We start from the raw sequence: 15,035 nt of genomic DNA on the forward strand, positions 1-15,035 counted from the left end.
ATATATACGTATATACGTATATATATATATATGTTTGGAATAACCAAAAAGAGGTATTTATAAGTAAGTATTTAAGTATATTAAAATCTCATAAGTATATAAATATAAAAGTGCATAAAAGTAAAAACCCTCCAAATAGCTCCTTTTGTACCTGAGGAACTCACACATTGTTGAACATTTTCAAATATATTATGCTTTTTTGTCCATGTGAAAGGACAGTATAGTTTTAACATACAGATGATATGATACTGGGTATTGTTTCGAGTGAGTTTGAACTGCAAAGTAAACATTGTGACTGAAAAAATCATTGATAAATCACAAATTCTTATCTTAGATGTAAAACTTAATTTATTTAGTTTAGTCTTTGATTATGCTCTGAAAGATATAAGAATTTCTGAAGAATTATATCCATTCCTGCATATGAGGAAAGACTGCTTTCACAAAAAAAACATATCAAATTTTGGTAGATAGTAGTTGTGCTTGAAACGTGTTTCATAGAGCAGGAAATAGATCTCCCTCATGCATACATACTAAAACATACAGTAGAAACTAGAATAAAATTCTGGAAAACTAACCCTTTGACACTTTTTCTTACAGCTGTGTCTTTCACTACTTGTCCATTTTAAAATAGCTAATAGTAATTTTTGCTACCCGTGTTGGGCCAGTTGTCTTATTCTTTGCACATTTGTAACTTTTTTGCCTTCATTGCTTTTAGAATCCCAATAAAGGAATAATTTAGTATCCTTCCTCTCCCCAGTACATGAAAATTCTTTTAGTTTTAGAATGGTCAAAAAAGAAAAAATGGTCGGGGTAAGTTTGAGGTGAATCAGAGGAACCACAAGGCAATCGTGTTATTAAAACCATGGAAAGTAGTAATTAAATTACTAGCCTCAAATACTTTCTGCATTGTGATAGGATATCTATCTGTGTATCTATCTATCTATAATTAAGTGATATAATATAGACTATTAAAACCAATATAGTTAATAGAAAACAGTGTATCTATGAGAGAAAAAGAAATGCATAAAAGTGGGTTGGAAGTTAGTGAGTCTTTCATAAATACTAGGAGAACCACTATTATAGAAGTGAAAAGTAGCCATATGTCCTTTATCAAAATCAGTGTGTTTACTCAAAATAATAATATAGATGGAGAAAAACTTTTTTGAAAAACATTTCAATCCATGATCAAAATTGGTGATCCCAACAATTTGGCTGGTCAATATCAAAGCTCTATTCAAAAAGTATACTGAGAATATCCAAGTTATGAATATAGTTTGCCTTTTCCACTTATTTTTAAATAAACCAGGAGTCTCTCTGAAGTAGAATATTAATTCTGTCATCTTGAATTAACATAAGAAATCACTTCTTCTATTTCCATTTGATCTCTATTTCAAAGAACTCAGATTTCTTTACTGAGCACTTTAATAATGGAATTTTGTTTTAGTACTGCATCAAAAGAGTGTGTGTGTGTTTGTGTGTATGTGTGTGTGTGGTGTGTCTACACATGTGAAAATGATAAAAACATCTGTTAGGTTATTTCAGGTTGAAGAAGGCTCAGGGCCACATTAACCATGATATAAACAGTGCCTTCAGGAGTTTCCATGTACCCTAAAAAAAAAAAAAAAAAAAAGCTGTAGATAAGTTCGGTGTTTATTTTATCACAGTTATTTGGTAAATATATTCAAGTGAGATATGCTGAAAACATTTTTGGAACTTTGACAAAAATTCTGACAAGCAGTGATAGGCGTTTTCAGTTAGGGGAAAAATAAATCAGTTTGTTTTACATTTGTGGCTTCTGTTGCCTATTACGTTGGAAATAACTAAAAAACATTTTTATGATTTGATATTCATGTTTGGTATGTTACCTAGCTATTGCTCTAAAATGAAATATATCACATAAAATAAGTATTAATAATTTTTTTTACATTCCTGTGGCTAACCTCTTATAACCATTATCTTTGAAAAGCAAGTATATCCATCTCTACTCCTGAACATGTTCCATCGAGTTCAGTGTTACTTATGTGGTATTTTTTGATATAGGATTTATAAGGATTCATAAGTGCTATTTAACAAAAATAACATGGTTTTTAAGAATAATCTTTTAAGACTATTATAGAAGTAATTGGATACTGCCAATGTTGACAGGTTTTACTTGGTCCTTGGAGAGACTTCAAAGATATTTTCCACTTGGCCAAAGAAAGCATCATTTTGACCTTATTTATTAAGGTTCAGTACTTTCACTGGGATAAAAAAGAAAAACAGCCCGGTGTTTTAGAAGTGCAGTGCAGTCGGGAAAAAGACGTGTGTGTGAACTTAAAATATGAGGTATTAAGTGAAGTACACATCATAGGTGAAGTATACAAAGGGTTGTTGAAATTCAAAAGGGGGGAAGTGATTTATATCGAGGAGACTGAAAATTTATAGATGAGATATCATTTGAAATGTGCTATTATAAAGAATAGATCATTTAATAATAGAAGTTGTCAACTAGAGTGCTACTTAGTAGTACATTTATAAATGAAACATTAATGTCAGAAATCAAATATAAAAAGTTAGAAACACTTTTTTTAAGGAAAAGGCAAATAAAATCTTAACTGTAAAAATATTAGATAAACTTATATTAGAAGTCACAGCTGGAATAAAATTAACTATTTCTTACCTCATTAAACATAAGTATTTGAACATACCTAAAATTATAAGTATGATCCTCAGTTTTTTAAAGATCTCTATGGTAATAGTAGAATTTATATATGGTTTTAACATTGGTATCTGGAAAGCTAACTCTGAAGTAAATTTTGTTAGTATACTTCTTGCCCGAGATTCTTAGTTCTAGATGAAGCCTATTCAGTTAACTAATATCGAAGAAGTTTTGCATTTTCGTTCAGAAACTGTTTATTGCTGCTTATATTGTTCTTTACCTGTTCTCTAATGTATAATGTATACCAGGATTTTTCCAAATGGTTGTAATTTATGGAGAAATCATTATAGAGTTAATATTTACATATATTAAGGAATTCTGTACCATGAAAGATAATGAACTACTGATTACTTTTCTTACTGTAATATTATGAGAATTGTTATTGATTATATGCATGACATCTCGTGGCTAATAGTATGGAAACTTACCTTAGAGGTTACCAGATTATTTTGTTTGTACTTTTCCCTGTGACAACTCGTGTTTGTGACTGACTATGTGCTTGTTCCTTCCATTGTCTTGATTCGTGTAGGTTCTTCATCACCACACAATTCAGATGATGAACAAAAAATGAATAATTTTATAGAAAAGGGTATAGTATCTTTATTTTAAAGCATTTTCTTTTAATTATGTTTAATTTTAGTTTACTTTGAATAGATTTTGACATTTTATATCAAAATATTATTTTCAGTGAAGACCAAAAGCAGAAAGTTTTCCAAGATGGTAGCCAGTGATATAGGTAGGAAATAGAAATTTCTCTTTTGTTTCTAATCCTTGCTATATGCAGTGTTACTCAACACCAGAAAATGATCTAATGCATTGCATTTTGTATATATTAATTTGTCATTGCTATGCTAAACAATAATCTCTTGGGCTGTTTCTTCTAAACTCATTGGGGCAATAATTATTGAAAATCAGTTAAATTGGTGTTGCAGTTTTTCCTGACTTACAATGTGAATTATTCTGTTTTTATTTTGGCTTTATTTAAAATAAAGCAGGGTTCAATTTATGCCGTAAATAGTACAGTTTTATACCAAATTTTGAGATTTTTCCTTTATAGTTTTTATTTGTATTTTCTCCTACCTTTTTCCCATCCTTCTCAAATTTTTACAATCCCCAATTTCAATGGTTCTCTAAAATACTGACTCTGTAATCTGCACTGCCCTGGAGTTAAATGGGAATTTTCTTAAGACTCTCCCCCCAATCCCCACAAGTAAAACTAAGTGATGGAGAGTATTTTATATTAATCTCTTTGGCTGTTTTTATGAGTATACTTTGAATTGAATTGCCCAGTCTAAGGTTTTCAAAGTTTAAAATTAGAAGACAAAATACATAATCAAACTTTGGGGATATAATCAAACTCTAGGATTTTTAGTTCGTCATAAAAATTTGATTATTCTCTGAAGATTTTTAAAGGCTTGAGAAGTACTGTTTTACAAAAAGAATAAATTTAATCTTCGATTTAAACCCACAATTTTTATTATACTGTTTTTTGTTATTTATTTCCTCTGAAATGCCTATCACGTGTTCCTTGAATTATATTAAATGAGGAGCATTTCTAGGCAGCTGAAATAGATTTACCTTTGGTCAACTGATAAAGTTTAATATATAGTAAAATTAAATTGCCAAAATTCTCAGAAGTAGCATCTATATTGTCTGCATATTGTAAATTGAACCCTGTTTAGTCATGTTAACGTTGGCTGACTGTTAGCACGTCTCGTCATTTTTTAAATAAGATGGTTTATTCTTGGGCAAAGGGCTCTTCATATATGGGGAATTGATTATCTCTTTGTGGTTTTATAGTGAATCAGTTGGTAATAGTTAAATCGCTTTAATTATGTACTAGCACTATCGCATAATACTTTTCAACCAAATTTTTTATAGTATATTTTGTCTTAATAGTACTTACTGTCATATAATGTAAAAAGTTATAAGAGACCTTCCTACATACACTTTTGCAAAGAACCTTTATGATCTATCAATTATCTAGGAATTTTACCTTACATAAAAGGAACTTTGTATATGATTACATTTTTTTGAATAATTCCTCTGTCTGATTTTTGATCCTGTATTTGCTTTGTTAACTATGTGTTGACTAGCTCCTCTGTTTTTTTCTGTTGTGAATAGAACACATAACGTGGAATATCTGAGTTTGAATATTTGAAAGTTTTCAATTAACAAATTTCTTAGGATTAAGAACATTACTAGAAGGATAGTTCTTTGGTAATGTTCTTGCTTTTTATGTCGTTGGCAAGTTTTTGTTTTTGTCATGCCAGTTTTTATATTTTTTGGGAAACACATTAACTTTATTCACCATTTCAAAGGTTAGGTTAGTTACAGTTATACATAATTATTTTACATCTTCAGAAACTACTGCTCCTATTTTATATGTAATTTTGTTTGGTAATCTTCCAATATAGGTTTTAATCCCAACATATTTACAAGAAAAGCTCTCTTCTCAATTTTTCCTTTGTTCAAATGGAGACTGCTCCATTTTAGACTGTAAAGTTTTTACAGTTAAAAAAAAAAAAAAGGAGTTTATCTTCCTACATTAGTGTCTAGTTTTGTAATAAGAGTTAACATAAAATATGCTATTGAAAGCACAATAAAATGTCAGTGAAACATTTGGGGGGGGGCAGGTTGGAGAAACTCCTACAATCTCCTGAAGACCTCTCTGTCAAGACATATTTTCTGTGTAAAGTTTATGGTGTCAAAAGTGCTAGGATTCCTTGAGCATTCTGAGCTCACTGTGTTCCCTAGCATGCAGTCCTGTACTTGCTCCGAAGTTCCCTGGGCCTCATCAAATTACCACCTCTTTCTTCCTCAGTCTACAGACTTTTACAGCTTCAACTTTAGGAAGTTATGAAGTGGCCTCGTAAAGGAAGGCGTTAAGAATTAAGTCTAGACCCCTAAGATTGACACTGGTTAAAAAAAAAAACAAAACAAACAAACAAAAAACCCTCCTTGCATGGGAGACTGACTGAATGTCTTGGCTCTGATACTTTGTTTCTGAAGCTTTACCTTTTCTTTGAAAGTAACTGCTGCCGACATTGGAGGAGTAGGGAGCAAAATGTCATTCTTATTTAAACAATCTAACCCAAGCTTGGAAAATCAACCCCCCCCCCCTTTTTTTTTTTTTTTTTTTTACTGCCCAACAGAACAGCAGAGTTAGCTGAGATGGTAGCAGTATTTTAAATATGTGTGTGTGTGTGTGTGTGTGTGTGTGTGTGTGTGTATGTATGTATACATATATACTTAAAAATTACAATTTTTCTGACACTGTGCCAGCCCTTTATAAATAATATTTCTTGTTTAACCCATTCAATGTAACTGCATTGAGCTACTTACTATTTCCCTGTTTCACAGAAGGGGAAACTGAGAGGTAGAGTGTAAGTAATGTATCTGTTGGTTACATGTCTAGTGAATGATGGGGCCAGGGTTTACACCCAGGTAGTCTGACTTCACTGTTTGTCCTTTCAACACTGTACTGTATTACCTCTTAAGACAATTTACTGGAGTCTGGAAGGATTCAAAAACAGATCTGTTATGTGGTTTGTAACTAGATATTCTGGTTATGACCCTGTTCTATCCACATAGTAACCTAGAAAAAAAGGATGACTCATGCTAACTTATGCCCTCGTACCAGATCAAGGTTGTCATCTTGGTGCCTCTCACCCAAACGTAATATACCGTGCCTGGAAGTTTACCTTTCTCAAAACTCAGACTCAAGGAGAGTAACTACAGCAAACAGTAGAGTCTCCTAACCCATCTACCCAATGCCCAGCTTCTTTGTTTCCTGGCTGACAGCTAACTCAGGTGAACGATACTGACAGTGACTTCCTTATTCATGCATAAGAACAGCAGCCTAAAAAAGCATAACTTTAGCCTTAGGAGTTCAACAGCAAAAATACAGCGGAATATAATACAATTGCAGCATCCCTAAAGAAAGGTACATGTATGTAATACACAGATAGTGATTTGTTTTGCCTGTTCATACTTGATGATTAATTTTTGTTAGTAAAATCTTAATGATCAGTATTTCCAAAATCAGTCTTTCCTGTAGTGGTAACCATTTCTGTAAATCTTTTAGAAAATAAGAGTGGTTATCAATTTATTATTTGCTTATTATTTATATTTTACAAAGCTTTGGAAATGCAAAATTCTGTAAAACTTTTTGGTATCTTACGTTTGTATAAAAAGTCCTAAAATGTATGTCTTTGTTAAAGTGTTAATCAAATTTTTCATGGTACCTTATGAATAAAATATGGTCCAGATGCTAGCATTGTTTGGTAGATTTTGAAACTACATGATCAACCTTTTCTAAAGATTATTAGTTCTATTTCATTATGATTCTCTTTCATTGTGAAAGATAGATTTCTAGCTGGATCCTGTCCATGTTCCCTATTATTACTAATTTTCATACAGAAGGAATGATTACATGAAACTGTGAGGGGGAAATAATAACTAGAGATTAAAATATAAAGATTCAAAAGTATAGTGACTTAATGAGTGCTGTGCCAAAACAGATAGAAATCAAAGCTCCATTTAATGAGCACCGTTCCAGACACTATAGATATTTTTCAGGTTGTATTTGTTAACCTAGGGAGGATTGTACCTCTTTTTAATCTCTCAGATTCTAGGTTAGCAGTTACTTGGGTAATGAATGATTTTCTTTTTTAGCAAAAACTAATTTTTGAAGTCAATTGATCAATGAAAATAATGATCATTAGTCCAAGTATTGTTTTCATTAGTTCTCTTTTACATGAGTCCCAGTGATGCCTTCTTTAAAGTGTTCTAACCCAACTTAAATGGATTCATAATCATTATATTCTAAATCACTAACTCATTAAATTCTATACTTTTAAATCTGCTCAAGCTCCCTTGTTTTTCAAGAAGAGAGATTGAGCCTCAAAGAAGTTAAGTTGCATATCCAAAGTCATGTCCCATAGTAATGACCTAGTCGGGACCAGAATCCAGGTCTCTCGAACTCTTGTTTTACCTATAGCGTGTCTTCACTCTCATGCTTTCTGGCCTCTTTTTCTTGTGCTATTTTCCGAATTCTTTTATATTTACATTGAAAAATAAATTCTCAGAGGCCCATTTGGAGTTCGCCATGTGAATACAAAGGTATGCACCAACTTAATGAAGTAGAATTTTAAGTTATAAAATTATTCTAATTCATTATAAAACTCAAATTAGTACTGATACTTCTACATTATATTCCCCAATATTCAATCTCAAATGTGTGGCTGTTACTTCTGTAGAAGTTCATCTTTATATTTAATCCCTCATGTGGCTTTTAGAAGACTAGAAGCTCATCTTGAAAGAGAAGATGAAAGACGAGTCAAGTGTGCAGGTAAGATTACTCTTCCTCAGTTGGTGAAGAACTAAATTTTTTACAGTTAGGTACTTTGAAACTATTATACATGTCTGAGTTTTTCTAATGAGTTCTTTTTCTTTTTCAGGATGACTCAAATCTGAAGAGTATGGCATAGTGTGTATTGGGTTTTCATTTTGTTTCAGAATGTATTTTCTGTCAAACTTCATAATAAAATCTCAGCAAAGTCTGTTTGTCTTTTCTCTGTCAGTATTTCCTGTGTATGCATTTCTTTCTCCATAGAACTGTCTTTTCCTTACATTGGAAGAATGTAAAATGATCTTCTAGAAGTAACTTCCTGTTTGGTTCATAACATAAAATCAGTCCAAGCTAAAGTTAAATTAGTGAAATAATTTCAAACGTCATCTTTTTGATGAATAGGCCCGTGTTTAATTTGCGCTCTTTTTCTCTTTATTTCATTTGTGAGAAAATTCTGCTGCTTTCTGTAGAAGTAAAATTCCAGTGACAGTTTGTTTATTCATTTATTTACTCATTCATCACCATGTTCATTGACCAAACATTAAGTGCTATACACATACACAGACACAGTATTTTGCAAGATAGATTTTATTTCCAGACTCATGGAATTTAGATTTCAACATGGGAGATAGACATTGATATTATTAGGTCTGTTGGCTATTAAAATAATGTGTGATAAGTGGTGAGAATTTCTACTTCTTGGTCCTCCTTTTCCCTTGGCTTCTTTGCCATATCCTATAAGTTGAGTTTTAGTTTCTTTATTGTTAATGGTTTTTTTTTTTATTTAATATGCGTACATTTCAACATTTTGCTTGAAAAGAGTGGTTTCCACTCATAGGAGAGCAGAGACTCAGGCTTATAGCCTGCCAAGACACAGCTCTGATACCAGTTTTCTTCAGATTGAAGAAACTTTATTGTCATTCCTATCATTTCTTCTGTGGACAAAAGTATAGAAAAAGAGATCTGGTTTATACTCTCCAGTGACAAAAGATTTCAAAGCAAGGAAGATATTGGGTATAAAGAGCAAGAATTGAAGAACGCACAGTTGAACATGAGAGGAACAGACAACTTGTCTTCCAAGAACTCCTTCAAATTATGTCTTCAGTTTGAAAGCTGCGATGGAAGTTCAGTAACTTCAAAGCATGCCTGGCAGTTTCTATATACACGCAGTGAAATCAGCTGACAAGGTAACTGGGTTGGCAAGTGCTTCTGAGACTCCTGAGAAGTAAAAATGTGATCATCAAAAAATCCTGGATAGTCTGTGACTGCTTCATCCATAGAATGATCCCAGGGTACAGAGTGTCGGCCAGGAGGCCTGACCAGAGGTTCTCCGGATTGGATCTGCTGCTTGTGAACCTGCCATCAAGGAGGTTGACTAAACAGACCTGAAAACAAGTATACTTCCCAGAAGTCACAAAAATTCAAAGATAAAAACATTTGGCCTAAATTTCAACATTAGACCTTAGGTTTGGGACTTCGCCTTCCACAACTGTAAAACTAGTCAGACTGGATGATGAGCTCTTCTTGCTAGGCATTGAGCAATAGGCCGTGTAGGGCTGCCATCCTTGAAAGAAGGGGAAGTATGAAGCGAGCCCCACAACCTCTCCAGGTTTCTGTCGTGGAACACTTTCCTGTTGCGGTGCAGGGTGGGTAGAATTCAGGCGAAGGTGGAGTCCCATCCAGCTAGGGAGGCAGAGGTTAGAGTTCTGGGCTGCTAACATGGCTGCAGTGTGTGAGTTAGTGTGCTAGAGAGGAAGGAACCGCACAGAGGCAGACTCCTAGAAGTCTGTGTGCAGGTTCGCCTCCAGTTCAGCTCAGGCTAACACTGTACCTGAGCTAGACCGTACGTCACAAGGCCTAGCACCAGCCACCTGCTCTAAGGCTGAGAGCTGACGGGGATACCAGCAGTCACCCAGTTCTGGGACTTGCTGACATTAGACCCTGCTGAGCACCTTGGTGATTCTCTTGATATCCCAGCGAGGCCCTCCATAAGAGTAAGGATCACTTCTTAGCATAAAAGCCATATCCTAGAACTAAGTTCAAACTGAAATAGACCTGCTCTAACAAAGAATAAAGTGCAGCCTGATAAAACCAAAGGATTCTCCAGTAGTTTAACGGCAACGTGTAGAGCAAAGCTCACCACCTGTGAAGATGGATGACACAATACAGACTCCCTTCAACGTATTATCCACTCTGTCCAGCATTCAATCAATGAGAAGTTCCTGGGCATGTGAAATAAAGATTCAAAGTCAGAAGTAGGAAAATGTGACCCATAATAAAGAAGTTGGGGCATCTGGGTGGCTCTGTTAGTTGCACACCTGACTCTTGATTTTGGCTCAGGTGATGATCTCATGTTTCATGCGTTAAGCCCTACAAGACCTCTGCTCTGACAGCATGGAGCCTTTGGATTCTCTCTTGCCCTCTCTGTCTCTGTCCCTCCCCTGCTCTCTCAAAAACGGAAAGAAAGAAAGAGAGAGAGAGAGAGAGAGAGAGAGAGAGAGAGAGAGGAAGGAAGGAAGGAAGGAAGAAAAGCAAGCAAGCAAAGAAGAAATTAGAAACAGACTTCAAGATGAACTACATGCACAAATTAGCAGCTATGGGTTTTTAAAGCGGCTGCTAAAGTATGTTTTAATATTGAAAAGAAAAAAAAAGGCCATAAAGAGTGAACAGAGAGAATATCAGCAGAGAAAATAACAACTTTATAATGAATAAAATGAAGTCTAGTACTGAAAAGTTCGATATCTGGTACATAAAATTACCTGGATGAGTTCAGTATCACTGGATAGAGACTGTAGAAGAGAGGGCTATGGAACCTGACGACAAATCCAAACACAGTGTGCAATGCTGAAGATTTAAATCCCCTTCCCCCTCCTTTTGCTCTTCCCCTTGCCAAAAGATAGACAAGTTACGTTAAAAGGTAGGCGATAATCTGGCCTTAGATTTCTTAGCTATGTAGCTACATGCAAAGCTGTAAGAAAATGGAGCAGCTTGAGTTTTGAGGAGGTAGAGTTGTGAATTGGGATTTTCTCTGATTCATGTTTGTTTTTAACAAGTTTGTAAAAGATTATGTGCCTTTCTTTTAAACTTAAAAAAAATAGCTGCTACTTAAAGACATACTTTAGAAGACCTTGGGATGTGGGGACAGTTGTCCTAGAAATGATTATCCTTTATGGGACTCTCTTCTAAGGAAATAATCAAAATATGTGCAAATATTTTTGTACATTTTTTGTTGCCATATGTATTGGAAAATACCTTATTGCCGAGTAAGTGTTCATATAAGTAAATATGCAACCATTAAAATATACTAACAACTGACGTAAGGAAGTGCTTTTTTTTAATAGTGAGGAAAAAAGCAAGATACAGATTTGCATACTAAATAAAAATGTATATTAAGTGGCAGGAAATATGGCAAATTTTGTCTCTTGATTATGGGAATTCATGATGGCCTTATTTTCTGTTTGTATATTTTCCAAAATTTCTGTAAAGAACACATAATTCAAACCTTAAAAAATTAGATCCGTGTGTATAGGGGGACAGTTAGAAGAGATTAATCTGATAATGCCTGTGAATCTATTAATTGAGACTTTTTCATCTAAAAATTCTAATTATAAACATGGAAGAAAGAATGTAACCTTTAAAATGTTTTGGGAAGGTGCTCACTTTAGCACCACATGTTACTAAAATTGGAGTGACACAGAGAAGATTAGCACGGCCCCTGCACAGGGATGACACACAAATTCGTGAAGCTTCCATGTTTTAAAAAATAATAATAGAATATTTTGGGGAAAGATAAAAAACATTGTCCCAAGTGAAAGATGACTTACATGAGAGTTTATGCCTTGATATCATGCATATGAAATTCTAGAATAGGCAAAACTGATCAGTGGTGGGGAAAACATGTCAGAGCAATGGTTATTTCTAGGGACAAGGACAGGAATTGATTGGGAAGAATATGCACGGTCTTTCTTGGATCATGATGAATTTCTATACCTTGTTAAGGATTTGAGTTATGTAGGTGTGCACATTGTCAAAACTCAATATATATTTAAGATCTATTCATTTGTATGTAAATTTTACATGAAAAGAAAAATACTGCCAACAAAAAGGTGGGGAACAAATAGTTTTGTGAAAATGTACAAAGTCTACTCCTTGCTGGCTTTATCCTCATATCCTATGGTCTTAGATAAGTATTCCAGAGTTATAAATTCAATGTACTCTAGTTAGCACCTTGTGCTTGCTTCTCTTAATACTTGCTACATTGCACTGGACTTATTTCATACCTCGAATGGACTGTGAACTCTTGGAGGGCAGGAAATCCCTGCCTTCTGGCACATAGCTGGTGTGTGCCCAATAAATATTAATAGGTTAATAAGTAAGTATCCCTCGGCCCTTGTTTCCACCTCTTACCTGTAACAAAAATGTTTCTCTATTCATTACAATTATTAGTTCTGTATCTTTTATTTTTTATAATATTAATTGGTAAGTGGAATTAACAAAATAGCAAAGGTAATCTTTTAACATTTGTTATTTCAAGTTGTTTGTTCAAGGGGCTTGCTTAAAATTGTATCAAAATGTTACAGTAGTGTGGCTTAAATATCTGTCTTTGAAAACTATGAGTTTGTGGTCAGGTTGTGGGTCTCCAATTGCAAAGTGTTTTAGGAGGAAATATTAGACACTATAATTAAATCATTTTGTGACATTTATAGTGAAGTTACTACAGTAAAAAAAAAAAAAAAAAAAAAAAAAAAAAAAAACTGCCTTGTCATTATTGTGTGGTTCTAACCTCAATAAAATGTCAAAGTTAGACCAACGGAAGATTTATTTGAAAGTTGGTTAGTTATATTCAGAGATTTTTTTTACATGATAAATTAATGCTGGACAAAAAAAAAATTGTATTTTATGGGAAAGAGTAACTTAAGTTTTTTAAATATTTGAGAATTTTATATAAAAGGATTTCTAGTAGAAAATCCTGAGGGAGATTGAAAACATACACTTAAGAAATTCAGAAAGAAATTTCATGCTAGTGAAATTTTTTGGCAGAAATATGTATATGGTTATTGAGTGAAAACTTCAACAGATACATTTCTAATTGACAAAATAGTTACTTAATACATTTTAATTTAATGAGGACGAATGATATAGCTTGTAAATTATTCAAGTCACTTATCTTTGTTATGCTTAGCTATATATTGAATTTAGTTTTTGAAACAAACTTAAAAGAGGTTGAACTTCAGTGGTTCATTACTGTTCCATACTTATGTCCTAAAGTGTTTTTTGTTTTGTTTTGTTTTGTTTTCCATTTTGTTGTTTTAGTTACTCGGAACATTATCACAGAATTAGACTAAAGGAATGCTGGGTAGTTTACAAGTATATTAGTAGCCCATTAGGATAGCATTTTACAGTTTATTTAGAAATCATTGCATTTGTTTATTTTTAATAACTAGCATTTATCAAATCCGTATTGTGTGTCAGGTGTCACGCACAGCGCTTTGCTTACATCATCTTGTATAATCTTCACAGCTATGAAATTGGCATTATTATCTATCCTTTTTTAACAAATGAGGAAGTTTCAGGTTTAGAGAGGCAAAGTAATCGGCCTAAGGTCACACACACTTGGTAGTTGGATGAAGTGGCTTCCATCTCAGGTTTGATCTGATGCCTAATCAAGTCCTAACCACTACATTTTACAAACTAAGTATTGAAGCTTGTCCTGGGAATGTTTACAGTGAACTAACGTATACATATGCATACTGGGCTTGCTCAATTAGTTTTGGTTCCTCTCCTGAAGTTTCTTTTGGTCTAGGGATCTGGTTCCTCAAAGTGTGGTTCATAGACCAGAAGCATTGGCATTTCCTGGGAACTTGCTGGAAGTGTAAGATCTCAGGCCCTAGTCCAAGAGTATAGAATCCGAATCTGATTTAACAAGTTTGCCAGGTGATTGATGTGTACATTCAAGTTTTGGGTAAGCACTGGCCTGAAAGAATAACTGGGTCAGAGTAGAGTAGTGGAGTCTAGAGAGGCATCGGCATCATCCGAGTCATATCTTTATACTCTACCAGACTGATTTTTTGAATACTTCAGATTACATGTATATTATACCGATGTTATTTATCAGTCTATGTACATTGTACTTATGATATTTGGTGAAAACCTTTGAATTCTTTTGAAAGTATTAATACTATATTCTAGAAGATGGTTTTGGGAGTATAATATCTTCTAATTTTAGGGAATTGGATATTAAATACAACAGCAACCATTTATATAAAATCAACTAACCATAGGTTTCACTGGCTAGTTTTGTAGTACATTTTATCTTTTAACTGACATTGATTACATCTGGGTGAAAATGGGATAGGAGTGATTTTATATTTGACTCATTTTTATTTTTTAAAAGATGATGATTAATGAAGCTTGGAAATGAAAACTTGATTTCCCCCACCCCTTCCCAGTTTGCCTAATGCCTCTTGCCTAATACTGGATTTGTCATTTTTTTAGATGTGGAAGTTATATACTATGACTGGATTTCTCTTTGTTTACATGGCGCCCTTATGGACTAGCAGGGTCTGTGCTTTAAGTATCTCTTAACGGCCCGAAATTTAACCCAATATATGCATTCATGTATTAACAAGTGCTTTTTCGGTATTTTACATAAGAAGCACTATTCTGTTATGCATGCATTGCCACTAACACAATAGATATAAAGAACTCCTAACTTTAAGTCACTTCCTAGATTAAGGCAGTAACTGACTTTGAGGATGGAAAGTGAATTCCAGTAAGTTTAGAATAGGCTTTTTTATTATTCTGATGCTAAATTAGAAATTGACATACGCAGAGTTTATATTTTTGTAAATACCATAATTTTAGATTGAGCATGACTTTTGTCTTTCACTGACATGTAAATAGTGGTGTTAATGTATATCCAGAATAGGTGAACCCAGATAGTTTTATGATGTAGTCAAACACTTAAATTTAATCTTAGATAGA

At 33.6% G+C, this 15,035-nt stretch overlaps 1 protein-coding gene and 1 non-coding gene across 7 annotated transcripts in view; both read left to right on the top strand.

Annotated features, from left to right (window-relative positions):
- Window positions 1–15,035, top strand: part of STXBP5 (syntaxin binding protein 5) — a 167,596-nt gene that overhangs the window by 114,330 nt on the left and 38,231 nt on the right. For 3 of the 6 annotated variants that reach the window (XM_007086879.2, XM_042987283.1, XM_042987286.1), the window contains exons 20-21: window positions 3,228–3,287; window positions 3,387–3,434. The exons of 2 other annotated variants lie outside the window; for them this stretch is intronic. In XM_007086879.2, coding sequence (XP_007086941.2) covers window positions 3,228–3,287; window positions 3,387–3,434 — 108 coding nt within the window. The remainder of the gene's footprint in view (window positions 1–3,227; window positions 3,288–3,386; window positions 3,435–15,035) is intronic. One more of the 6 variants, XM_042987284.1, reaches the window with a different exon arrangement.
- On the top strand, window positions 11,704–11,811 carry LOC122238897. Its single transcript, XR_006218047.1, has one exon. It is a non-coding gene; the product is annotated as a U6 spliceosomal RNA (small nuclear RNA).

This window comes from Panthera tigris, chromosome B2, assembly GCF_018350195.1.
Source record: "Panthera tigris isolate Pti1 chromosome B2, P.tigris_Pti1_mat1.1, whole genome shotgun sequence".
Classification (NCBI taxonomy): Eukaryota; Metazoa; Chordata; class Mammalia; order Carnivora; family Felidae; genus Panthera; species Panthera tigris.